Source organism: Amphiprion ocellaris, chromosome 12 (genome assembly GCF_022539595.1).
Source record: "Amphiprion ocellaris isolate individual 3 ecotype Okinawa chromosome 12, ASM2253959v1, whole genome shotgun sequence".
Taxonomy (NCBI): Eukaryota; Metazoa; Chordata; class Actinopteri; family Pomacentridae; genus Amphiprion; species Amphiprion ocellaris.
In genome coordinates this window covers 4,537,224-4,562,303 of record NC_072777.1, presented here as the reverse complement: position 1 = coordinate 4,562,303, position 25,080 = coordinate 4,537,224, and the positions used below count along the sequence as shown (strand labels likewise).

General features: G+C 42.7%; 1 protein-coding gene across 3 annotated transcripts in view; it reads right to left on the bottom strand.

Moving 5' to 3' along the window:
• stxbp5a (syntaxin binding protein 5a (tomosyn)) overlaps window positions 1-22,774 on the bottom strand; it is a 109,164-nt gene extending 86,390 nt beyond the window's left edge. For all 3 annotated transcript variants that reach the window (XM_055015872.1, XM_055015873.1, XM_023272404.3), the window contains exons 1-2: window positions 22,124-22,774; window positions 19,948-20,045 (exon numbers count right to left, since the gene is read on the bottom strand). In XM_055015872.1, the coding sequence (XP_054871847.1) occupies window positions 19,948-20,045; window positions 22,124-22,261 (236 nt within the window). In that variant the 5' untranslated portion in view covers window positions 22,262-22,774. The remainder of the gene's footprint in view (window positions 1-19,947; window positions 20,046-22,123) is intronic.
• Between the last annotated feature and the right edge of the window lie 2,306 nt (window positions 22,775-25,080).

Genomic DNA, 25,080 nt, shown 5'->3' with positions numbered 1-25,080 from the left:
TTCAGTTGTCCCCCTGCCTTGTAAATGTACTAAATTTATACATAAAAAACGCATTAAAAGTTGTGGCAGTACAGTGAACAAATTAAAAATAGCAGTTACCTTTATTGAAAAATTACACTTCATGTCGCCTCTGTAATTTTTTACACTTTGCAAAGTCATCCTGCGGGCCGGATTCAACCCCCTGGCAGGCCGGTTTGGGCCCACGGGCCATATGTTTGACACCCCTGCTCTAGAATGTAAACATGTGAAGTTCCCAGATCTCTCTTCACTCATCCCTTCAAAGCTGCCACGGCTCGAGCACACCTGCTCACCTCCGACTGAAACACTTTAAAACTGCTCCACACCACACAATGGAGTGATTCATGCACACGTTTGAACTGGAAATCGATTCTGAAGAAGAATAATGACACCTAAAGTCTCAATGCACCAGCTGACGGGATTGGTTCCTTTGGTTCTTTCACATGAAACCCTTTAAGCCTCAGTTTGTGCTTTCACGGGTTCATTATGACACTGCAGTTGCAAGGGGCATATTTTACGTCACTGCATTGGCTGCTTCTTTCACTCATTACGTGTCTTGTAGCTTATATTAAAAAAAAAAACAACAACAACAAAAACAACAAATGGCCTAGTTGCAATGGTAAAAACAAGGTAAAAGCTTTTATTTTGGCATTTTGGATTCCATTATACTAAAGGTGGTCTTAATATTTTGCACCTAAATATAAAGTCCAGGATAAACTGGACAGTTACCAATTGCTTTTGCTCTTCAACACACTGAATTTGAAATAAAATAATAGACACTACATTAAAAAGCAAAATGACAACTTTCAAGCGGTGTTTCTGTTGGCGCTACTAATCTTTTTCCATTTTCCTGGCATCTCCCAACAACACGGGACATAAACGACAACGATCAGCACCAGTTAGGAAATAAAAGAGAAGAAACAAGGATCCCAGTTTGAAATAGAAACTCCCAGGCAAAGCAGTACACCCAGTTGGATTAACAAGTAGACAGGTTTTCTCACGTACAGATCCAGAAGACAGGACGCCAACTGAATGTTGGTTTTGAGCCTTCTCCAGTCCTGGCACCCTCTCAGCAAACGAACGCCTGTCCGAGGTTCACTCTTGTTCCATCTTGGTATCTATCACTCTCCGTCTTCGTCATTTTTGCCTACTCTGACAACAGGGTTTTTTTTTTTCTTTCTCGGGGCAGAGTTTCCACAGTTCTTTCCAGTTGTTCCACCATCTGCCACTTTAGCCACAAGGGAAAATAAAAGTGCTTTTGCTTTTTTTTTGGTTGCACAGTTGCAGACTCTAATCTTTTGTGTTGTAAATCGCGTTGTCATTTTTCCAGCAGATTTCCTACCCAGTGGCAGATAGAACTGCATAGTGAGGTAAAGACTTTTAGGGAACCAGTGCGAATGTAGATGGTATCATTATTCTATAGCCATTACATTAGGCAATGAACAGTTAAACTTAATAATAAAACAATGAAGTGTTGGAACAAGTTTACTTGATTATTTAAAGAACTGTCTGGGAGATACTGGCCTATAAACACAGAGGCCAAAGGTTCAGTTTTCCCAAATACCTGGACAAATATATGTTAAGTCAAACAAAATAAATATAGTTAATATTTTGTGGAAAACCCTTTGCACAGACTTCACAACACATTTTGTCCCTGGCGATGCTCTCCTGTGCCGTCCCTGAAGCCACCTTCAGCTCTTGCTTGCTGAGTCTTGTCTTCAGCAAGTGGACTGCTGCTCAGTGGGATTGAGATCAAATGACTGACTCAGCCAGTCACGGTTATCTCGCAAATTCACCTTGAAAAGCTCTTTGGGTGTTTTGGCCTCGGTGATGAGGATTAGGATGGTTGTTCTACTGATGGTAAAACGTGGTCCAATTTAAAAGCATTTGACTGAATCCAAGCACATATTTTTTTCTCCATTTATCCATGGAATTTTGTTTCACAGCTCAACTAGTTTCTTTTTGAATTCTTTTGTGACCTGGGCTTTCTGTTGTTGAGCCTTTTCAGAGGTTTGCATCTTGTGCTGAATCCCCCGAGGTTCTTGTCATGAAGTCTTGTCTTTGTGGTTGGCAAGGAAACATGTACGCCTACAACCCATTCCTCACTTGCTCTGCAGTCATAGACATCTTTTTAACCCTGGAAATTATTTCTTGCACACAACAACTCCTCTGTCTACCCAGTTGTTTGCTATTTTCTAGTTTGTCTACACGGATCTGAGATAATCATGAAAAAGAGACACCTGTAGAGCACATTGGCTATAAAAAATTGTCAAGACATCAATTATCACAGCCTGAAACTGTAAAAACAGAAAGAATAGATAAACTTTGCAGTGATCTTATGAAGTACATGTCTTTGTCAAGCCATTCTGTCAGCAAACATCATCAAATCTAAGCAAATATTGTGATATTTCTCCATAATAATTTATTCTGCATGTCTTAATTTTTCAAAAACTGCAAAAATGTAACTGTTTGCCCTAACCAGAATCTCTAAAACATGAAAAAATCCATTCTGTTCATTGAAATTGGAAAGCCCTGAGTGACTGAGCTCAGCCAACTGTCCCGTGACAAAAAATCTGAGACTGTTTGGCCGAATTGGAAAACAAATTAAAAAAGAAGAAAAGATTCTAATATGTAAAGTCACCATGTTCCATAGTATTGGGAACGCCTGTGGGCACTTGGAAATTTGTTGTAGCTATTGTTTCCATTTTTTTTCCATCTATGTAAAATGAGTAATCAAAAAAAAAAATCAACTTATTTTTCTATTTTCATGATTTATTGTATTCTAATTTTGTTATATGGCAAAGAGGATATTAATGAGGTTTGTTTACTTCTAGTCATGGCTGTGGTGCTTCCTGAGGTACAGGACCTTTTATTGTGGTGAAAAATGAGGAACATGACAAGAGCAAAAACTGCCCATAAATAAATATCTCTAAAGCATTCATGTTTGTATGGCAGCACTGAATCTCCTCTAGTGGTCTCTGGTACTTTGAGGAATCAGACCTCACTGTACCGTATGCACATTCTTATGTTTAAGAATCACCACTAAATAAACATGAACTTGACGTTCCTTGTAAAATGCTTGGTTGCATGTGCTTTGTGTTCCATTTCATTTTGGATAATTTCTAGGTTTTATGTTTTTTTTAAAGCTCGGGCAAAGCCTCAAATTAATTTTGCAGAGATGCACTGGAGCCAGGGAAGCATTAATAGACAGACCTCTGGGAATCTGAGCCCGACAGGTCTTATTCAAAATGATTCAGGGAGTGTGTCTGAAGTCCAAAGCTGTCGCATCACATTAGTTTCCAAATCAGTGTTAGCAAACAAAACAGTGAACAAACACAAACGGAAGCAGAGGGTCATGTACAAATGCATACATATGCTGACGGAGGCTTACACACACACATTCTAGACCATCTTCTCTGCATACTAGGGCCACCTCATACACACTGAACACACATGTTGTATACATACAGCCATGAACACTCACAAAGGACAAACACACATGAGGTAAACACACACACACACACACACAGAACACAGCCTGCTACAATGGCCTTAGCCATTAAAAATGCATGGCACTGCAGCAACAGTTTCTAAAAATGAGCACCAGGGCCAGCTGCTGATCGGTACACTGAGAACTGCCTACCGAGAGTGAGACGGAATATAAAAACACTCTTACTGGAAAGCGTACAATACAGCCAATTGTATTTAAACCGGTCCTCCTTAGACTATCTGTGATTTAACTGTCAGTGAAACAGCTAACAGCATGCGTTATCTCTCTGGATGCTAATATTGTCAGGTCTGCAGCGGTGCCAGCAACGGTTAATGAGCTCGCCATTGTCCTCTGTCATAGCGTTATCAGCAATCATCGACACTCACTTCTAATGTGAAAGCAAAAGCGTTGCCAAGCACCAGACAGGAAGAGAAATCAGGCCGATAGACCCCAGTTGAGGCTTAATGAGGGCCCAGTGGCATGGCTAGCTGAGACCTCTCCCACTGCCTGTTCATCATTCACTTCCACTGCTGTCTGGGAGATGGCAGCGGTTTCTGGCTTATCAAACAAATGAGCTGCTTGGTGGCTGAAAAGAAAGTGGTGATGCACAAACTGCAAGGTTGTCCTTTCTGTCACAAGCTGTCCTTGGTATGAATCAAGGAGGTAAAGTGCGAAGAGAAAGGATGCTCCGTTTGGTGGAGACAGCGCTCACTGAGATGGTTTAGACATGGTCATCATCTCTGACCTCCTAGAGGTCTGACACTTCATCCTGCTCTTACAGAAGACAAACAGCCAACATGTGGTGGCCTCTGCTTGGAGAGCAGTCTGATTGCAGTTATGTCAGGAGCCCTTCCAATCTCTGCAGAAAAAAAACCCACACCCACACAACATCATGGCTCTGAGTCACAGAGCTGAATGGTTGCGACCACTATGGCTCCGGTCCATATGCAGAGCTTCCAACAGTACACTTCATCTCCTTCTAATATCTCATCCTCCTCTTCACTTATCTAAACTTAGACGCAACTTCGTCAGTCTGCAGTGATTTCATCCCTCCACTCTTCCTGTTGCTTGCCATCCTCTCTCCTATAGCTGCAGGGATTCAGGCCCGGTTGTGCTGCAATGAATGACAAACCAAGGGCACATCTGCAGTACACTTTTAGGTTTTGGTATCTTTACAGCTTTGCATCACGTTGATGCTATTTTAGTTGACTCCAGTGATGTAAAAAAATAAAAATAAAAAAATCACAGCATACATCCCTCGTATAGAATCTCCCAACTGCCAGTCTGGATGATGCGAAAGCAAACAGACACAATGTACCACAGCCCTTTGTCTCAGGACAAGTGTACAACTCCCTCCTTATTCTCACCCATCCTCCCTTTCGCTCCATACGTCGCCTCGAGTCCCGAGATCCCTGCGTCAACCTTTGTGCCCCTCCCCGACTATTCCCACGTTTCACATCACAATGCAACCCACACTGCTTCAATCAGACAGAAAAGCTCCAGAGCCCCCAGTCATGTTTCCAACACAGACACACATGCTGGACATTAACAGACTCGAATGCACTTAAATACAACCCTATATATGTCACACACCAACAGGCTGAGAGCTAAGAAGGGGAGACGGCTGTGCGCATGACAGCCATGTGGCAGGGCATTAAGGCCTGAGTCATCACGTCATGCGACACGTGTGTGTGTGTGTGTGTGTGTGTGTGTGTGTGTGTGTGTGTGTGTGTGTGTGTGTGTGTCTTCCCTGCAGCCGCTCAGCATGACAGCATACTAAAGGGCAGCCTACAGAGGAGCAACAGGGGGATAAATACCATTGCAGCAACCAGCAGGGGAAGGCAAACGTCAAGATTTGTGTCGCTCTTATTGCCAGACAAAGACGCTGCCAAGTCCCGGGCACAATCACAGCATCAGTCGACTAACGTTTAGGACACTGGCTTTACTCAAGCAAAGTTCATTACAAAATGCCATCTATTTAGGCTGGCAGCAGTAAGGCTTAAGTCGCTGAGCAGATATTTAGAGCCCTCTCTCTTGAGCTGAGGAAAATTTCAAACATTTGTTTGCAATGCCACTGTCAGCAAGAGGAGGAAGTACAGAAACACTGCAGGGCCATGTTGGGCTGTCAGTCCAAGGAGGGGAAAAAAAAAAGGGAACATCCCAATGCAGGGACGTGACCAAACCAAGTTCAGCCGACTCACATAGAATAGATTATTGTGTAAATGTAGAGATGGCACAGTGTCGATGTTTGGTTCTGTCCTCATCACTCCCCACAAGAAAACATTGAGCTCAGCTCAGCATGCCGTGGGGAGCGACAACTTCCCCCAAAGGGAAAGCTACAGGTGGATGCTTGAGTGGGGTTGAGGCTTTTGAAATATTGCCAGCAGCAGTGACAGCAGTGACACTGAGAGCAGCAATGCTTTGAGGTTAGCGGTGTGCAGGTATACAGCAGAACAGTGAGCTAATGGGTTCTGTACACTGCCATGGTTAAAAGGATGTGTTAGACATGTGATGCAGTGGGGAGTGTGTCATGTGAATATCTAGCAGTGGACTCGAGTTGGGCTGCATGTGTGGTGCCCTTCACAAAGGGAATAGTGAATGGAGATGGACAAGATAGCCTGTATTACATGTTACATTTTTAAGAATGCAAGAAAAATCATATAGTTGTCAGCATACAAAGACCTCTAACAACATATCTATCTCAGTACCTGTTGTCTTGATTCAAATATGAGCAAGACCTTTATAAAATACTTATAATATACGGTTGTCCAAATTGAAACAAATGTTCTAAAATATCTAAATCGTCAGTTGTTAGCACGTTTGCTTTAGTCAACATGCACTTGCAGTGATAAAAATTAACACCATCCTTACCCTACACTGAATATAGAATATTCAGGAATGGTGAGGAGCACAACAACGAGTTTGAGGTGTTGACTTGGCCTCCAAATTCCCCAGATCTTAGTCCAATTGAGCGTCTGTGGGATGTGCTGGACAAAGAAGACCGATCCATGGAGGCCCCACCTCACAATATACAGAACCTAGAGGATCTGCTGCTAACATCTTGGTGCCAGACACCACAGCACACCTTCAGGGGTCTAGTGGAATCCATGCCTCAACAGGTCAGGGACTTATACAATATTAGCAGTGGTCAAAATGTTATGCCTGATTGGTGTAAGTAGAACTGTAGGCTCTAATTCGGCACACTTTGACTGGTCTGCCACTAGTCAGTCCTACCCACAGCTAGTCATTAAGGTTTTCAGCAATTTGTATTACAGTAGCTCTTCTGTGGAATCAGACCACAAAAGCCAGTCTTCACCCTCCATATGCACCAATGAGCCCAAGGCGTCCATAACCATGTCACCAGCTGTCCTTCCATGAAACACTTTGGATGGTACCATTCACCACGTACCAGAAACACCCAACAGGACTTGCTGTTTTGGAGAAAATCTAACCCATTTGTGTAGCCACCATAAGTTGGGCCTTGCAAAAGTCACTGAGATCCTTACGCTGTCCACTTTATCCAGCTTTCTTCAAACCAACTTCAAGAACTGTCTGTTCACTTGCGTAACATATCCCACCCTTGACAGGTGCCATTGTAACAAGATGATCGATGTTATTCATTTCATCTGTCAGTAGTCTTAATATAGCTGATCGGTGTATATTGAATTTCTGCTTCCTTTCAGTGTGTCTGGTTGAATCTGGAGAATCTGAAATTCGTGTCATTTAAATCAATGGTAAATATGACTTTTTGGCCTACTACATAGCAGCCGGAATAAGCTGTAAAAACAATTCCAATGGTGCTTCCAGATAGCCTGTTGACAGAACTGCTTCTATTGTTCTCAGTACGAACGCAGCAGGAGACGTGACATCAAGGCCAGCGACAGCAGCAAAGATAAGGAAGTGCAGCTGCCCTGAATGCACATGATTCTGGAGTTTACACTGATGAAACTTTTTCATCTTGCCAAAGCGGCTTGCTTCATGATCACGGGAAAATAGAAACTATAGGGAAATGATACAGGAGCTTGTTTTACAGATATCAGGGAGGACTGGCTGAAGTCTTTTTTTTGTCAATTAAGTGAAATATGAGACTATTCAGAATGTGTATCAAATGTGTGTCTTATCTGTCACTTACAGGATGATGTATTTTCCTGTATTGGGCTCTTGAAGTAGAATTAAGTCTATACACAACCCATAATGTAGAGACAGATACTTGTGCTGGTTCTACATTACAAAAGAATACCCGATCTTTCACTTTTTAAACCTAATTTCCAGAAAAATTATATCATTAATGTACTTTTTGTTTCCCAAAAATTCTCTTAAAACCTGCACTTTTATTTCAAATGTTGTTTTAATTAGAAATAATGCACAGTAACCCCATTACAAGCACTTCTATTTCATTGTTGTTGCATAGCTGCTTCTTATATGTTCTGTCGCAAAGGCAAATAACCTTGTCAGTGGTGTTTAACCAATAGTCTGATGGCATCATACCTCAGGTTTCCAGGTAGTTGGACCAAAACTGTTGACCCTTCATACCTCAAATACCCAACCCACACACACTTAGAACACTGTCTGACTGCTCTTAAAATGCCATCTCAGAAATCTTTCCACCTTGGTCAGAAATGTTTTTAGGAAGTGGAACAAATATTACCTTAAGGTAAATGTTCTAAGACCTTTGTTGGGCTGGTGAACAGGTGGAAACACAAGCTAGCATACATTGGACAATAAGGACTAAAAACATGGCAGTGCTCATCTCTGCTCGAGGGTATTTACTACATTTAAAGAGTAGCAAGTGAAATCTCTAGTTATGGTATGTATTCCATAATATGCCTAGAAGCAGCATTACCCACATGGCCACACTGACAGCCTAAGCTTGTTAGCTCCAGCTGACAGAGATACTAATATTCTCCAGCTGGAGTTGGTTTAGTTGTAGAAATTAGCCTTTAGCAAAGAAGGTAAAAGGCATGAAATAGAACATTCAGACTCAAATTGTGTAATGCTAAGTCTGGGATTTGAGCTTTGAAGCAATAAAACTGTAGAAAGCTGCCGTGTGTGTGTGTGTATGTGTGTCTACTGTAACAGATGCTTCAACCGGAAGCACGTTTTTGCTGAATACTTAGGCCTTGGTGAGGTTAACTACACATAAATATAGAAAACACAGGCAAGAACACACACCTACTGTATGCATGCAGCTGAAATCACATACAGCTCTGTCTCTGTCTTCAAGAGCTTTTATTGTACACCCACATGTCAGCACACACAAACTCAGTGACAGGCAATTCCTCAAGGTCTGGTACCTCGGGAACCTCTGTCTTTGCTCTTCAGTTGTGTTTCTGTGCTTTAAGCGTTGTGCGCATGCATGTGTGTGTGTGTGTGTGTGTGTGTGCATGTGTCTGTGCTTGCGTAAAGAACCTTGCAGACAGAGCATCTAGATGTTTTTTTTGGTAAGGACATAACCAGCCGTTTACACAGCCCATAGGGGCTATGTGCTCATGGTTTGTCACCTGCGTGGCATCAAACCGCAACCGCTTCCGTCTCTTAACACATCTGTTAGAAACACAGGGCAGCTCTGAGAGGGGCTGTTGCCCTGGTAATCTGTGCAAGTATACGAGTGTGTATCCAAACCTCACAATATTAGGGAACATAATAATTCCTGTAGAGCTCAAGCACCTTGAAACCTTCGACATTTACCCACATCACATCATCATGATAGCATCTAGCACATCCGTGTTAAGATACTGGCATACCTTACTACATAAATGTGCACATTAATAACACAAAAGCTCTGTAATGACTCACATTAATACCACCTGTGAACTGACTGACAGAATAATCACTGATTAATTCTAATGGATTTATCATGGTGGTTGTGGTAGACTTAAAAATATGTCTTACTACATAAATCTCTGGAAGTCTGGGTAAGGCAAATGGGAGAGGAGAATGGTACAAAGACAAATCATAAGCAATCACATGAAACATTAATGGGGAGGGAGTCTAGTCCCCTGAAACAAAGCAGAAGATTACCTGCAGAAGCTAAACAAAAATAATGAGACACTGAGAATCAGCAGTGGGACCAAAAGCACCAAATAAAAATCAGTAAAACCATCAGAAAAAATTTCACAATCCTAAAACAACTAACCAATTATATCCCTGAGAATGTGATTTACAGAAAAGATTTTTTTTTCTTTTAAAAAGCAGAATTGGGCACAACGGAAGATAAAGTACGGCAAGGTACAAGAGAGGGAGAAATACTTCACAATTATTTTAGTTTGTTGTGGCCCTGTGGAGACCCAGAGGTCGCATGAAAGGCAGGGGGAAAAGCGAGATGACAAAATCTTTGTGCTTCACAGCTTTCTGGAAGCCAGTCGCCTTACAAGCACCACAGGGACTGTGCCAACCTGACAGCAGAAGTTTGACTCAACCCTGCCATGCTTCCATACCTCAACAACAAGCTCAAGCAGAACCAGCGAGTCTCAAAACCACTGACACTAATGTTATATTCAAACAAGCAGCCGAACACACATTCTGTTATTTTTAGCTCATCAAATGCAGTCGAGGTAAAGCCTTTGATTTAGTCGGGTCACGTTAAGAAGAAACAGTTATGCAGTTACTACACGTTCTTACATAAAACAGCGTCTCACTTTGTATTTTAATTCCTTTCCTGGAAAGCAGAACTAAGCATTTATTTATTTATTTTTTAGCTGGACTTGTGGGTGAACACGTGTTTACAGGGTGGACATCACTTCTCAGCAATCCCCTGGCGTGCACATTGTGTACACTGAAGGTAAACGAAAGGCATCACATTCCCATTCAACCTCAAAACTGCATTGAAATTGATCTCATAGGGCTCGCTCTCTGTCGACGTCATGTATGATTTGTGAAATGACAGTGACATCTCAGCGAGAGACGCCAGATTTACAGCATGTATGATGAAGTGATATTTATATCACCGGACAGGCGAGAGCTTTCAGCACATGCCATAATCTGCTCTGGGCAATTCGGAAACAACAAATTCAGCCTATCAAGAGCTTCGATATTTATAGACCAAGGGCGATCTGGATTATTTGGTTCGGTTTTGATAGCGAAGAAATTGCTGCTAAAATGATTTTTGAAGAACGAGTATTTAATCCTTGAGGAGTTCGCCAAAATGTCCCAATAATGAAAGCCTCAGACTTACAAATGAAATCAATAGAACGCATAGTGTCACCACGAACTGAAGCACTGTAACTCATGAATCAGAAGCCGTGCACGATGGCAGCAAACAAATCTAATAGCTTGTAAAGGCTATTTACTTTGAAAACTTGACTCTACATGGTAAGAGACCTCTGTGGTATTGGGACTGGACAGCGGTCAAACCCTTTGGCCATGAGAGCAGCGTTACATTAGAAAAACATATTGACCAGCACTAATATGAGTGCAAATCAATACAGCAGGAACACGGTTCTCACAAGTGGCCCCGGCAATGCTGAAAACGCAGTTGTGTGAAATAAACCCTGTCATAAATCACAACATGCTGACGGCGCTGTGTGTCCCTGATTGTCGCTGTCTGCGAGGCTGAAGGGCGCAGCCGGTCTGCTTCCAAGAATACTGCACACAACGTGCTTAAAACGCAGCTCTGATCCTAGATTATCACTGTGTTACAACATGGGTCGTGTTTTCATAGCTTTGGCCATGTCTTTGGTTTTGATGACACAGCACTCATTGAAAATAGCTCTAAAATATGGGATCAAGGCATCATTCTTAGAAGTCAGACAGAGCGATAAACAAGCCGTAAACTGATCAGACGGCTAAAAGTGAAAGTGTGTGCACCTGAAATGCCATTCTTAATCCCTCACTGCACATGAAAACTGTGTTCACGCTCAGCTATGGTAAGCAGTAACATGGTTTTGGGCCTTTAAATTCCAGTCCTAATTTGTTCAGAGACTCAGATAGGTATGGTGCTGTGACTGCTGCTGGGTATTTCTATTAATTCCACTACTTTGCCACCACTTTGCGGGCAGTATTAAAGAGCCCATACTATGCACATTTCCATGCTTAGAATTATATTTTTGGCATCCACTAGAATATGTTTACATGCACTAAGGCCTAAAATACACATTATTTTTCTCATACTGTACATTGTTGCAGCACCTCTTGCTACTGTCTGAAAACACTCCGTTTTAGCCCGTTTCTTTAAGACCTCCCTCCTTAAAAGCCAAGTCTGCTCCGATTGGTCAGCTGACCAGACAAAAGCAAATTATGATGGTTAAAAAAATGCAGATCTATGAGTGTATGCAGACAGACATAGCAGAAGGAGGTTGCTTATTTTTTGTTTAAGGACACACCAAATTTGCTAGGCTTTATGCTAATGTGATACATGATGAGGTAAACAAGTAACAGCAGAAAAGCCTGAACGTCAAATGAAGAATTTTAGGCTGTTAGGAGTGGTATTTTTTTCGACAAACTCTCCCTTCAGAATGGACTTTGAGCTTTCTAAGTTTGCAGACCTGCATGCACGAAAAAGCTAATTAACACGCTAAAGGAAAGGAGAAACCCAGAGAGCATAATATGGGCCCTTTAAAACCTTCAGTATCATCTTCCTGCTACATAGCGAGCGATTTATCTAACTTAGTAAATGTCTGGTAGAGTTGCACAAGCATCTGCAAGCAGAAACTACCACAGATCGCATGTCATAATTGTATCATTCCCCTTTGTTTTCTCTTCTCACATGTCCTACTAACTTCAGGGTTTATTAAAAACCTGCATTATCTTGCCCTGCAAATCGCTACAGTATTTAGCAATGACAGATCACTTCATTTTATTTCATGTTTACTCTCAGGAAATACTTTCTGCCACCCTAAAGCATCGTAACAAGCAAACCCACATCAGCAAACACTATTATCATTTGCCCAATCACAACACTGTATCTTCACCTGTGCATGAGCAGTCAGACCAGAGCCAATCATCATCCAGTGCAGCAGATACGCCCTCCCAGTGTACAAATAGGAACCCATTTATTCTCCCCAGCCCACATGATACTGTGTATTTACATTGAGCCACTGAAGCGTCGCCTCCCGTCTGTTGGGAATAATTAGTGCACAGGTTGGTGACCTCTAAGGGATCTCCATCCAACATGATTGAGTGTCCACACTTTTACATTAGCTTGCTTTCAGTCTTTATTGTGCACCAGCTGATGAGAAATGTAGGAAAAAAAGGAATGTTTCTGTTGACCTTCAAAGTCAAATGAGCACGCAGTCGCCAACAAAACGAAGATTCCTGGCAAGTCAGCAGTCAACAGAGATAAGGGACAGCGAGCAAGAGGAGTAAAAGCCTGAGTTAAATGTACACTAAATTATTGAGGAGAAGCAACATGGCAGCGCAACTTTAATCACCCTAAACCCAGATCCCATTTGGCGCCTGTCAAGGCTAAAGGACTTAAGCAGAACACACTGTCAGGATATTGGACAGAGAGGAGCAGCATCTGCATTGTCGTGGTACTGATGCAGCAAAATTTGTTTTCCATTTCTAAGAACCAATAGAACCGAGGACGCTGAGTGCTTTTGGAGAGCATGAAAGATGAAACCTGGTACACAAGGGGTCTTTGATTAAGAGTACTCCAGTGCACAGGCACAAACACACACATCCTTTGTTCCAGTAATGGTGTAAAGTTGATGTGCACTGAACTGACCTGAAAGCCACATCTTGGAAGCTTTCTGGTGACTTCACTGTAGACTTTACTTTGGAATATATATTTTTTTTCGGAAACCATCTGACAGACAAAAGTTGACTCATTCAACCTCACCAACAGCTCTTTACACAGACAAGCACACCATCAAACTCTCCCATCACATGCAGTAACTTTAATTCTCTCTTCTCTTCATCAATCCTTCTTCCACTTGTGCGAAAAGTGAAATAAGGTCAGCTGGGATGAGATACTAATCCGTCATGATTTTGTGTGATAACGCTCCTCTTTCACAATCCTTCAGCCCCTTATGCCACTGTGAGCAAAACACTGACACAGGAACGACACAAAACTGACTCGAGCCATTCATATGCATGCAATCTATACTATATATAACACATATTTCTACTGCATAACACAGCAGCAGCAGCAGCAGCAGCAGCAGCAGCAGCAGCAGCAGCATCAGTTGAACTCCTTTCATGCTGTCTCAGTCTGCTTCGTCTTAGCTGAGCCATCCTCTGGCACATTGCATAACCGAAACAAACACACAACCCTGGGTCCGGTCAGCACTACCCATATGGAAAACAAATAGAAAAACTTTCCCATTTGTCTCCAGTAGTAAATGTTTATATATGTATGTTTGAAGAAATTTATTTGAATATGCTATTTTTTTTAACAAGACCTGTATGATTTATTCATTAAAGTATGCATTTTTCCTCATGCAACCTAATTATAAAAATGAAGTAAGGATCAAATAAACACTATGCATGTAGGGAAGTGCATGACAAATTAGTATGTTCCATATAATGTTTGCAGTTTTTAATTAAATATTCATGCAGCCTGCATGTGTCATGGCACTCACTGCACTTTAGAAACATCTCGTTTATGTACACACTAGTGGTAGAGCTGCCATGCATGTTGAGGGGTTGGGATCGAACCACCAAAACGTGGAACTAGAGAAAAACGCACCAATATTAACTCATGGTTCAGTTGCAAAGATATTTATTTTATATTGTATACCATTATACTGGGTGTCCCTTAAGTCTGGACACAGGAAATCTCATTAACTATATATTTTTGCCTCCACAGATTAAATATGGCTTTGTCAATATCAGAAAGAGTTGAACTGGTACTTCTCAGTGGACATATCGAAAGGTAGGGTTAGGGTTATGGAAGTGACAGACAGACAGACAGATGCCGATCGTCAGATAACTCCACCGTTCCTTGGCGGAGTAAAAATACATCCATTTGTCTCAAATATAGGAAAAGAGCTCCATCTAGAAGAGTCAACTTACAATTTAGAATGCCCCTGTGCAGAAAGCAAAAAAGAGGGAAACAAATAAAGGTGCAGCTAAATAGAATAAATGAATAAACAAATGGTCTGTGACCTCAAAAGAAGCTTTAATTATTCCTCTGTCTACTGCAGATATGTAGAGAGTCCTTGTAATCACTCACTTAATCAATATCCATCGTCAATATCACATAAATAATAAAAGCATTAATAATGATGATGAATCTGGATTCTTGGTAGCACAATTCATGCTTAAAATACAAAAAAGCAAATCATCAAATGGCAAATAAATTCTAATCAGTGTATTGTAAGAGGCATCTGGGAGCTACTTTGTGAAACAAGCACTTGTACTGCATTTGAAATCTTTAGGAAATCCTCACATGTATTAAAATACACTGAAACTCCAACTAAACTCGGTTCACAAAGAGAAACATTCATGCACACACACGGTGAAGCTCTCTAGAGATCGCATGCTGCAACCGAACACTTCCTTTTGTGTTGTGCTATAAAAATGAAATCCCAGCACCTACTGCTGAGCAACAATTTCTTTTTTTTTTTTAGCACTTAAAATTGTTCCCATTAGTAGTCCAGTCAGAGAGCTCATACCTCAGAAAGGTTTTCCTGTGGCTGTAGACTAAGCTGAGCACAGCTGCTGAGTGAATCAGCAGGAAGATTAATGATGAAGATATGTCATAGTCGATCTATGGTGCAACCAAAAGCTGCACAGACCAGGCACAGCAGTCAGTGCAAAGTGTGTGTGTGTGTGTGTGTGTGTGTGTGTGTCAACTCGTCTCTGCAAACGTGTGCGCCAGCGTCTGCTTGCATGTGCAAACGTTCGCCCCTTTGCGGATGTCAGTACACATACAATATTTGCGTGCACATCCATTAACACGTGCATAACTCATCTACCGCTGTATGTACGCACAAATGTGTGTCGCCTCTGCCACCTCCGAATGTCGATCCCGAAATAATAAGTCCCCCGTGCGAGGCTGTTTGTGTGCCCCCATTTGGCCGTGTGAGTCTTATGATGTCCTGCGTCTGTCGATGAGATAATCTGGCAGAGCATGGACCGACAATTTGATCTATTGATCTGCGTCTTGCCGGCTCACAGGGAGTCTCTGAGTTATAGTGCTGCCATTCCTCCTGGCTAGCACCAGTAAAGAGCCAGAGAGGCCGGACGCACAGCTGCAGACCACCCACAAAACACAGACGCACAAATGCATATACAACTGATTATGGCTCTATAATGAGAAGTCTATAAAACTTTAATCTACAGAGAACACCACACTGTATCTCACATGCAAGTAAGTCAGGGGTGTCATACTCATTTTAGTTTACTTTTTTGATCTCAAGTGGGGCAGACCATTAAAATCATTCTGAGTCCCGTCAGTTCCCGCCGCCCGCTACACATGTACGTCACACGATTCAGTATCCGTACATAACGTACACATGCATAACACACTCCTGTGTTCAGCGCAAGGTCATTTTATTTGTGGGTACATATATATTAAATGGCCACATTCTACAGTGTCGTGATTTCTGCCACAATTTTTTTTCAAGATTTCAGCTGTCAGAAATGCTACAACGCCTGAACAGTCTTGGTGCAGTACTGCGCTCTGCGTGCTTTTCTTGTGTTGGATATGTGATAGGTGACCTGTTTAACACCGATCATTGTGATACAATGCAATGTTCTGCTGGGAAACCGTGGATAATGGCATTCATCTGGATATTATTTGACCGTACCACCCAGCTAAGCATTGTTCCAAGTCAAGCACACCCCCACGTGGCAACAGCACTCCCCAATGCCAGTGACCTTCCCCAACAGAACAAGTCCCATGACAAAGAACCACGACATTTACACAGCCCCAAACTCCCCAGATCCCAATCTCATTTAGCGTGAATTGCAGTTAACACCCCATTACATTATAGGATTGGTGCATGAACATGGCTAATTATGTTTTTTTTGTCCGTTGTCACTGGCCTTTACTCTGTTTCATAACCGGCTTAAACTAAAGGCCAAAGCATCTCGGGAGTGTTGGGTGAAAAGTGACATCAGTGCAGAGAATCTGTTTGGTAAAGAAAATGAAGGGCACACAGAACAAAAAAAGCTAGAAGGTTCCTTTGACTTCTTGCTATAATACCTTTTTTTTTTTTTTTTATCAGAAACACTGTCTCATCACTAAAACCACCAAAACAGCTTTTTTTAATTCTGCATTTTAGAACGCAGCATTCCTGCTTATTTTTTGAAATTACACAGCAAATCCAAAGGATAGCTAATGTGGGGTGACTGCTTGCACAGCAAAACCAGTTTTCTAAATGCTCATGACTCTTTTTTTTGTTTAGTTTTTTTTTTTTTTTTGCTGCTGAGAAATAGTGCAGAAAACAATTGCGCATGTGTGTGTGTGTGTGTGTGTGTGTGTGTGTCCACTTGGGCATATCTGTCTCAGTGCATTACCACACACAGATCAATAAGGATTCTATTCTTGGCCATTAGATCTTGGAAAAAAAAGGGATAGCCTACCTCTCTCACTCTTTGCTATCTATTCCCACTCTCTGCTGTCCCTCCGTCTATCTCCCTGTCCTCTCCACAGGCTCTGCTGCCAGCCTCTTTTGCTGTTCCCTTCTCTCCCTGCTCCAGACAGCACCAAAGAGACACTGTCATCTTCCCAGCTGGACGGTGAAAGCAGAGGCAGAGTCAGTGGCGAGCATCAAACACGGGGCAGTTTGGTTGGGGGGGATCACAGAAGTGATTGGCTTTATGGCTGGAGGGATCAGACGTCTCCTCAAAGGCTCCGTGCACGTTCGGACTTGAACGCACGTATTCGCCCGCACACATGGACGAGTCGGCACACACCTCCTGTTTCTGCTGTATTTCTCAGTCCTCTGCCACACTGCCAGGCTGACACCCTTGATCTGCCACTTCCTGTAATCCTCCATGGAAGAGGGGTGCAGCCAAATGTCCTGGCAGGCCTACCAGGCAAACAAACACGCAAACACAGAAACATGCATCGATATTCACCAGAACTGCAATAACAATGATCTCAAGGATGTGCAACGGCGCAGGAGATCCAAGGATGTCTTTCACAAAACCTGCAACCGGACAAAACTTTAAGGGTACTAGGTGTACGAATGTGAAGAAATTTACCTGCAATAATCAGTTTTTTTATTGCCACTTTGTGAGTGGACTTAAAAACTGACAAACCTATTCATGTCGAGGACACAAGACAAACTTTCCAGAAAAATTCAGAGTGCCATGTGACTGCACTTCTCTAAAGCACCAAAAGGGTGCAACAGCTAACTGAAATAGGATCCACAAAGGTAAACAAATGGCCAGCTCCAAGCACAACACAGACTCCAACACAAACTAAATCTAAAAAACCTTAAAAAAAAAACAAACAAAAAAACACTTTTATCAAGTAAAGCCTGTCTGGCCAAACTGAAATATGATTGAAAAAACAAAAAACAACTACTGTCAGCATTAACAGCATATTTCATTCATTGAGGGACGTAACAGGAAAAAAAAAAGCATAACATTAGTCAAACTATTGTCTTGCATAGCCTGATTTATATCTAAGCTTAATTGTAGTGATGTACCAATGCTAAGAGAGTTTACACAGCCTCTAGTAAGGCTAATATAATAGAAAAATGTATTTATGACAATGTTTCTTACTGACTTGCTACAACAAAGAGTAGCACAAAAAGGGATATTTTGAATAAAGACAGACGCATTCACACACTAAAGACAGCGGGTAAAATCTACTTTGAGCTAAACTGACCTCAAACAAACAGCAATCAGGTAAAACAAATGAACCAACTTAAAAGAACATGAAATTATCTGGGTGACCCCAAACTTTTGAACAGTTAGTGTATAGTTTCCAGTCAAACTACGCTAACAGTGCAACTTTAGTTATCTCATATATCAACATGCCATTCAATCACATTGAATCTTGTGTGTGTCACATCACTTGCCAGGATGCTAGTTCATGCTAGCAAAAGGATGCTGGCTGCAGTTCACTTAAAGGCCACAAGTGTCATTGTTAACAAGGCCTTTCTGTATGTTACTTGGATAAAAACACACCATGTGCAGCAGCTTAGCAACGCAAAAATTATGAATCATGAAACCTCGAGTATACCCCCTTCATCTGTGCCACGATGGTATCATTGTCATCAGATAAAGAGAGAGAGAGCTGCCTAAACAGCAGAATAACAAGGGGAGGGGAACCAGCACCAAAGAACAGATAGATGACTCCCATTTCACCTTCCCCTGACTCTGATAAGACTCCATCTGATCCACATCACACACAGGAGAGATTTATCTGGTCGTTCCATTTCAAAATGACCAGTTTCAGCTAGCGGGGTACAAACTCACAGTCGTCTGAGGGAGAATGTATTTTTGATCTCTAAGCTGATTGGTTATAGACTTCTTGGTTACAGCTTTTTTTTTTCTTATTCTGGGTTTACCCAGTTTTGCACCCACAGGAGTAATGTAACAGCAAAGCAAGACATAAGCCCTTTTAAGCTTATTCGCCAGTTCCTGCAAAAGCCCTAATATGGTGCTTCCACCAGAGGAGGGATTTCATCTCCTATCTGCTAATACATGTGTACCACTGACAGAATCTGCTCTGCTTGGGTTATTGCTTCTGTTGAATCTGTAAATCTTTAGGGACATTCAGTCATCTCTAGAAAATGTGGTACATATTCACAGTTTTGTCCAGTCTGCCTTTCAGAAGAACAAGGAAGCATAAAGGTACACAGCCTGCCCACTATCTTTTTTCGAAAACTCCAGTAAACACGGTTCTGTAGACTCTCATCCTCATCGTCGTCTGCATGCGAGAGACTCTGCTATTATTCTCCACTTTTCCAGCACAGGTGAACGAGACTGAGTCACAACGGCAGCTGCCAGCAGGTGGGAATGAGGGACAGCCAGGCGGACAGCTCTTCATCACACTGTAATGAGTTGGCAAAGGTTGTCGGACAGGCAAGAGAACACATGGAGGACCTGTAAAAGCAGCCTCATGCAGGCAAGCTTGCAGGCGTTCTCTCAAGCTATACGACTCCCTGGGGTGCCGTTTCATCGCAAGCTGTTGTCCCTTTTTTTTTTTTTTGCATGAACGTCCTCATATTGCAAGAAAGTCTACACGAACTACCACTGTTGTACTTTTAGATTTTTGTCTTGTGGTTTAAAATATGCAAATAAGTGTGCAGCGATGCTGGAAAAAGCAGGTAAAATGCAAGATCCAAGGGATGCAGATTGATGGGTTATCTTACCACGTAGCATCATCTGGAATTTGGACTTGAAGGTAAGCTCACAAGCCCACAGCCAGGGGACCGTTAAGTCAAGCAATCGAAAACTGTTCAGCAGAGTCTAAAAATACACTGAAACCCAAGCAACATACATCAGCATCCGACCATGGCAGCTCAGACATCTGTCCACTTACCTGCTGGGATGCAGTTACCTGAAAGACAGCTCAATGGCGACTAAAAGGATACAATCGCAGCGCTCCGCTCTGGGTCCCGATGGCCAGTATCTTCTGCACGGGGTCAAAAGCCATGGACGACGGCTGATAGGGGAAGCCATGACGGACAGTCTGGCATGATACGCAGAGAGATGGGAGGAAAAAAAGGAGAATGTGTTAGAGAGAATATCAATTTCCATTTCACAGCAGAGGTGTTATTTAGTCAGAGGATGTCACATACCTGGTTTTGGTAAACAAATGGCCCAGATGGATGTTGAAAGTGTTATGAAACAGACATATAAAGGCCCAAACTGTGCAGACAAGGGAAAATGAAAGACAGGAACAAATGCTCTCTGTATGCATGGGTACCCTGTTTTCTATGATAGGCTGATATCTGGCCTCGCTATTTAGCATCCTTTTATAATCACGGGGCCTATTTTGAGATCTCTCATTTCCCTCTTTTTTTGTCGTTTTCCTTCTCTCACTGCCTCCCACATGAAGTCGTGATTACACTGAAGTCTGGAATTAAAACACACGAGGAAGGCATGGTAAAGGAGGACTGGGTTCGTGCCGGGCCTCCTGCAGGAGCGTAGTACGTTGTGAGGTGTTTCTGTTTCCCTCTCTGGTGTATTTGTGTGACTGGAGTTTTATGGCATCAGTCAGCCTGTGGTGGGCTGTTGGATTTGTTTGCTTAGTGGCAGAAGGCTAAAGCATGTTACATAAGAAGCACTCAGTGCAGCAGAGACACCTGCCTTTCTCCCAGAGAAACATTACAGCGAGTCTCTGTCCAGACAGACAGTGAAGTTGCAGGAGGGAGGCTGGATTCTTGTTTGGAGACACTTCAATCAGATGTCTGGCTGCTGATGGACATATTTAGGCTGCTGTGGCGAACAAAACTGAAGGCTTTGAGTTCGTCTTTCTAAACCACAATATCCCTGAAGCCTTCAGGTGCTTGATTCTAGATTACTTCAGACACTGTAACATTTTTGTCTGCTCCAAATGTTTGCACCTTATTTTGGTGCTTGGCTCATTGTCCATTTCTAAAATAGACCAGATGAAAAGTCAAATCAAAAGAGTCTCCACCATGCAAAATAAGGTGAAGCCTATCAACGGCCACCAGAAGCAAAGGTTGTGTTTTCTTCACCATTAATGTTGAGAAAGGCATTAAACTCAGAATTATTCAGTTAAAGAAAGCTTGAAAGGAATCCACCTAGAAGCCCGTTGCGATCGGCAGGTCAAACATGCGGGGAAATCAATAGCAAGCACACAGTGGATGTCTATGAAAGAAGAAAAAAAAAAGGCCACATCGAACCACTAGAGCACAACTCACAGAACATGTAGCATGAACAGCATGTAAATTGCACGAGTGTTTAATTATCCCATCCACTGTTGTGGCCAATTCAGAGGCAGAAAGAGGAGGGCAGGCCTCTCTTTTTCCCCTCTGCCCCTCCACCACCACCACACTCACTTCAGGCACCATCAGTCCCCACTGGACCAGTGATCTGGGGATAAAGTGGTGTGTGCGTGTGTGTGTTTGTGTGTGTGTGTGTGTGTAGGAGGGCGACAGAGCAGAGGAGTGTGTGTGTGTGTGAGAGAGAGAGGGAAAAGGTGGGGAAGAAGAGGATGAAGAGACACAGCACGATAGGGGGGTAAAATGCACACACGGCCACACATCAAGCACAAAGCACCGTTTTGCTAATCCAAACCCAGTAGATTATGCAAGAAGGGATCAGTTCGAGCCCAGCCCCTCGATATGACACTTCATGCCATGCGCACATGCAGCAAACTCTGGCATTTTGCACAGAGCAGAATATATAACTGTTAATGCCACACTCTATATAACTACATACATTTTTTTTACATGTGCCAAAAGAATTACGCCGCAAAAAATGCAACTAAATAGGAACTTAGTGTTTATTCTCCTGTGGCCATACAGTATGCGCATTGGAGATGTTCCCGATCACAGAACGCTAGATTCTCGTCTAGTGATAAATAAAGCTTTAATCGGCACATGGGACTTACAATTTAGAGGAAACGTAAAATGGTTTGGCGTTATGATATTAATCCTGTGAAGCTTCTGCGTCCTGAAATGGGATGAGAGCAGCACAAACCGACAGCAGTAGTAACAATAATACTGATAGTAAAAGGCTGCAGGTAGAAGGGCTATAATGGATACAGCTGGATAATAATAAATCATCAGTCTGGCCCACCTTGCAGAGCTGGAAATGCTCGGACTGGAGGGTCTCCTGGATCAGATGGTTCTCCTGTGGCCCCACTTGGACAGACGGTGCGGAGGAGGACACCTCTTTCAAACCGTCCAGCACCTTCCTGATGTTGAACTTCTTCATTTTTACCTCCCCTCAGACTGCAGAACACGGAATTTGAAATCACCCGCAAAAAAAAAAAAAGGATAAAAGCGACTTTCCTTCTCACTCACACACACATACGCGCTCTCTCTTCTGATTTCCCCTGTGAATCTCACATTTTAATTTTTTAGCGCAGTCTCCATGCTGGAAAAAAAAAAGCTGTGGAGCGCACCGCACAGGTCGCCTCTTGCGCGTAAAATTTCTTTTTGTGTCTTTTTTTGGGGGGGTGAGGAGGGGAGACCGGCGCCCCGCAGGGGTGTTGGTGTGCGCAATTTCGCTCGTGAGTCCGTTGCCGTGCCCCCCTGCCACTACACCGCGTCTCGGTGGCTCCCGTTCTTTCCCCTTCTCGGCTTCCCTCCCCTCCCCTTTCTCGGCTGCGTGTGCGCCGCTTCAGCCAAGGCGGAAACGCGGCGCAGCGGTGATGCTGCTGCTGCTGCTGCTGCTGATGCTGCTGCTGCTGATGCTGATGCTCTTGCGCATGTCTGACAGAACGGAGGCTTCAACACAAATCCCGCCACCTTCCCAGCCCCTCTCTCTCTCTCTCTCTCTCTCTCTCGTTTCATCTGCCCCCAGCGACAACGCCCCCTCCCGTCCCCTCCTCCCCTTCCTCCCCTCTCACGCACACATAGTAGGTTTTGCTCCACTGCACCTGGTGATGCTGGTGATGTTGGGATGCTGCAGCGTTGAGAGCGACTGCGTGGAGACAGACAAGCAAACAAAAAAAGAAAGAAAGAAAGAAAAAAAACCGAGCTAGGTCCTATTCTTTCCACAACATCCTCGCCCTATCCAATATTTGCGTGGAAGATTCGCCATATTATTAAAGGCCAGTGGCACAGACAGTTGATGCTACTGGAGGCAATTTGTACAAGCCTCATAGGGAATAAAAGGAACATCACAAAAAGAGGGCAGTATTTTCTTCAGAAAACAAAACTGAGAATAAAAGCATGTGCAATGCATAATTTGGTGACAGGTTTGATTCTAGCGCACACTATTTTGATATATTCCATTATTTCAAGAGTATTAACAGGCAAGCAGCACATAATACATAAAAAATAAACTGAAAAAAATCCCAACAGCTGAGCAAGCAATGCATCTGTCAGTATCCATGGCAATGCCTGTTTCCAGCTCATGATGGAGTCCAGCAGCTTACCTGTTATGCATGTCCTCCTTCTTAACATGCTGAAGGCTATATGTAAGACTTCGTGGGGGGGGGAGTCTTCTCTTCTTGTCTTCTTGTGTGCTAGAAATATACTGTATCATAAGTTAAATAAGTACTGGCTGAGCAGCTCCACCTTTAAACTCAAATGTGCAGATGACAGTCTCAAAAAAACGGATTCAGCCTTCCAAGGTTTCATATGTAACAAACCAAAGGAGCCCCTCAACTTGCTGGATGAAGCTTTCTCATTAGTCCTCTGCAAAATCAGTTACTGACTCAGACGTACTATGAACAGCTCATGTAGTCCAATATTACAACTTGCTACTGGGTAGTTCAGAGCAGTTTTACAATGTTTCAGGAGAGTTGCAGGTGAGCTGGTGTGCTGGAGCTGCAGAGGTGAGTGGAGAGACACAGGCAGGGATTATATGGATCTGAACACTCTAGAAGATGCAACAGCATATATTGAAGCCAGTATATATACACCAATCAGCCACAACATTCTGACCACTGACAGGTGAAGTGAATCACATCAATCATCTTGTTCTAATTCAACGTTCTGCTGGGAAACCTTGAGTCCTGACATTCATGTGGATGTTTGACATGTACCACCCACCTAAGACATAGCAGGTCAAACCACCACCTACCCCCTCTCCCAATCTCCACCCTCAGGATGACAATGCACCCCAACACACTGCAAAAACTGCTCAGGAGTGGCCTGGTGAACATGACAGAGCTAAGGTGTTCACCCTGGTTCCACACTCCCCAGATCCAGATCTTACTGAGCATCTGTGGGATGGTCCAGGATAAGCCTGATCTAGGTAGGTCCCACTCTGCAAACCACAGGACCCTCAGAATTCACTGGTACCATCCTGGTACCACAGGACATCCCCAGAGGTCCTGTGTCCATGTCCCACTGGATCAGAGGAGTTTTAGCAGCTTAAAGGGGACCAACACAATATCAGACAGTCATAATGTTATGCCTGATCAGTGTGTATATTTAAATATGTCTGTATATAGATGCAAGGAGAAATGACAAAGAAATCTTGAATCTTGAAATAAAGGTCTCTTACTGTACAGACTTACCTTAAGTTCCTGGATCTGAATTTTTTATGTTTTATTTTGTTGAAATACTTCCTCCCTCTTTAATCATTATTCTCTTCCAAGAGCAGTAGCGGCTTGAGGGACACCAGCAGCACTTCTGACACTTTTTTTCCTCCAAATATGCAACTTTGATACACATACATGACTTTTTAGGGGTTAAATCACTAAGGTAGTACTTTAACAAGGTGTTACACTGGGATCAGGGATATTTATTTCTTTGTTTAACTAATATATTTTTCTTCAGTTTTGCAAAAAGTGCTAGGATATTAAGTATTTGAATTAAAACTAGTTTCTATCAAAACAGCATTGAAGGATTAATGATTTTTTTCATCTTGCAGATGTGCTTCAGCTAACTAAAGACTTCTCTGTTTAAGCATTTTCTTATTATTTGCCATCTCCTGTTGTTGGTTTATTTGAGAATTCTGAGCTCACTGGAGTTTGCATTTTCCCCTATTGCCTGCGCAGGTATGAAGAATCAGATATGAAGAAACTGCCTTAGGTGTGATTGTGATATTGAAGGTCTGTCCCTATGTTTACCAGTCTT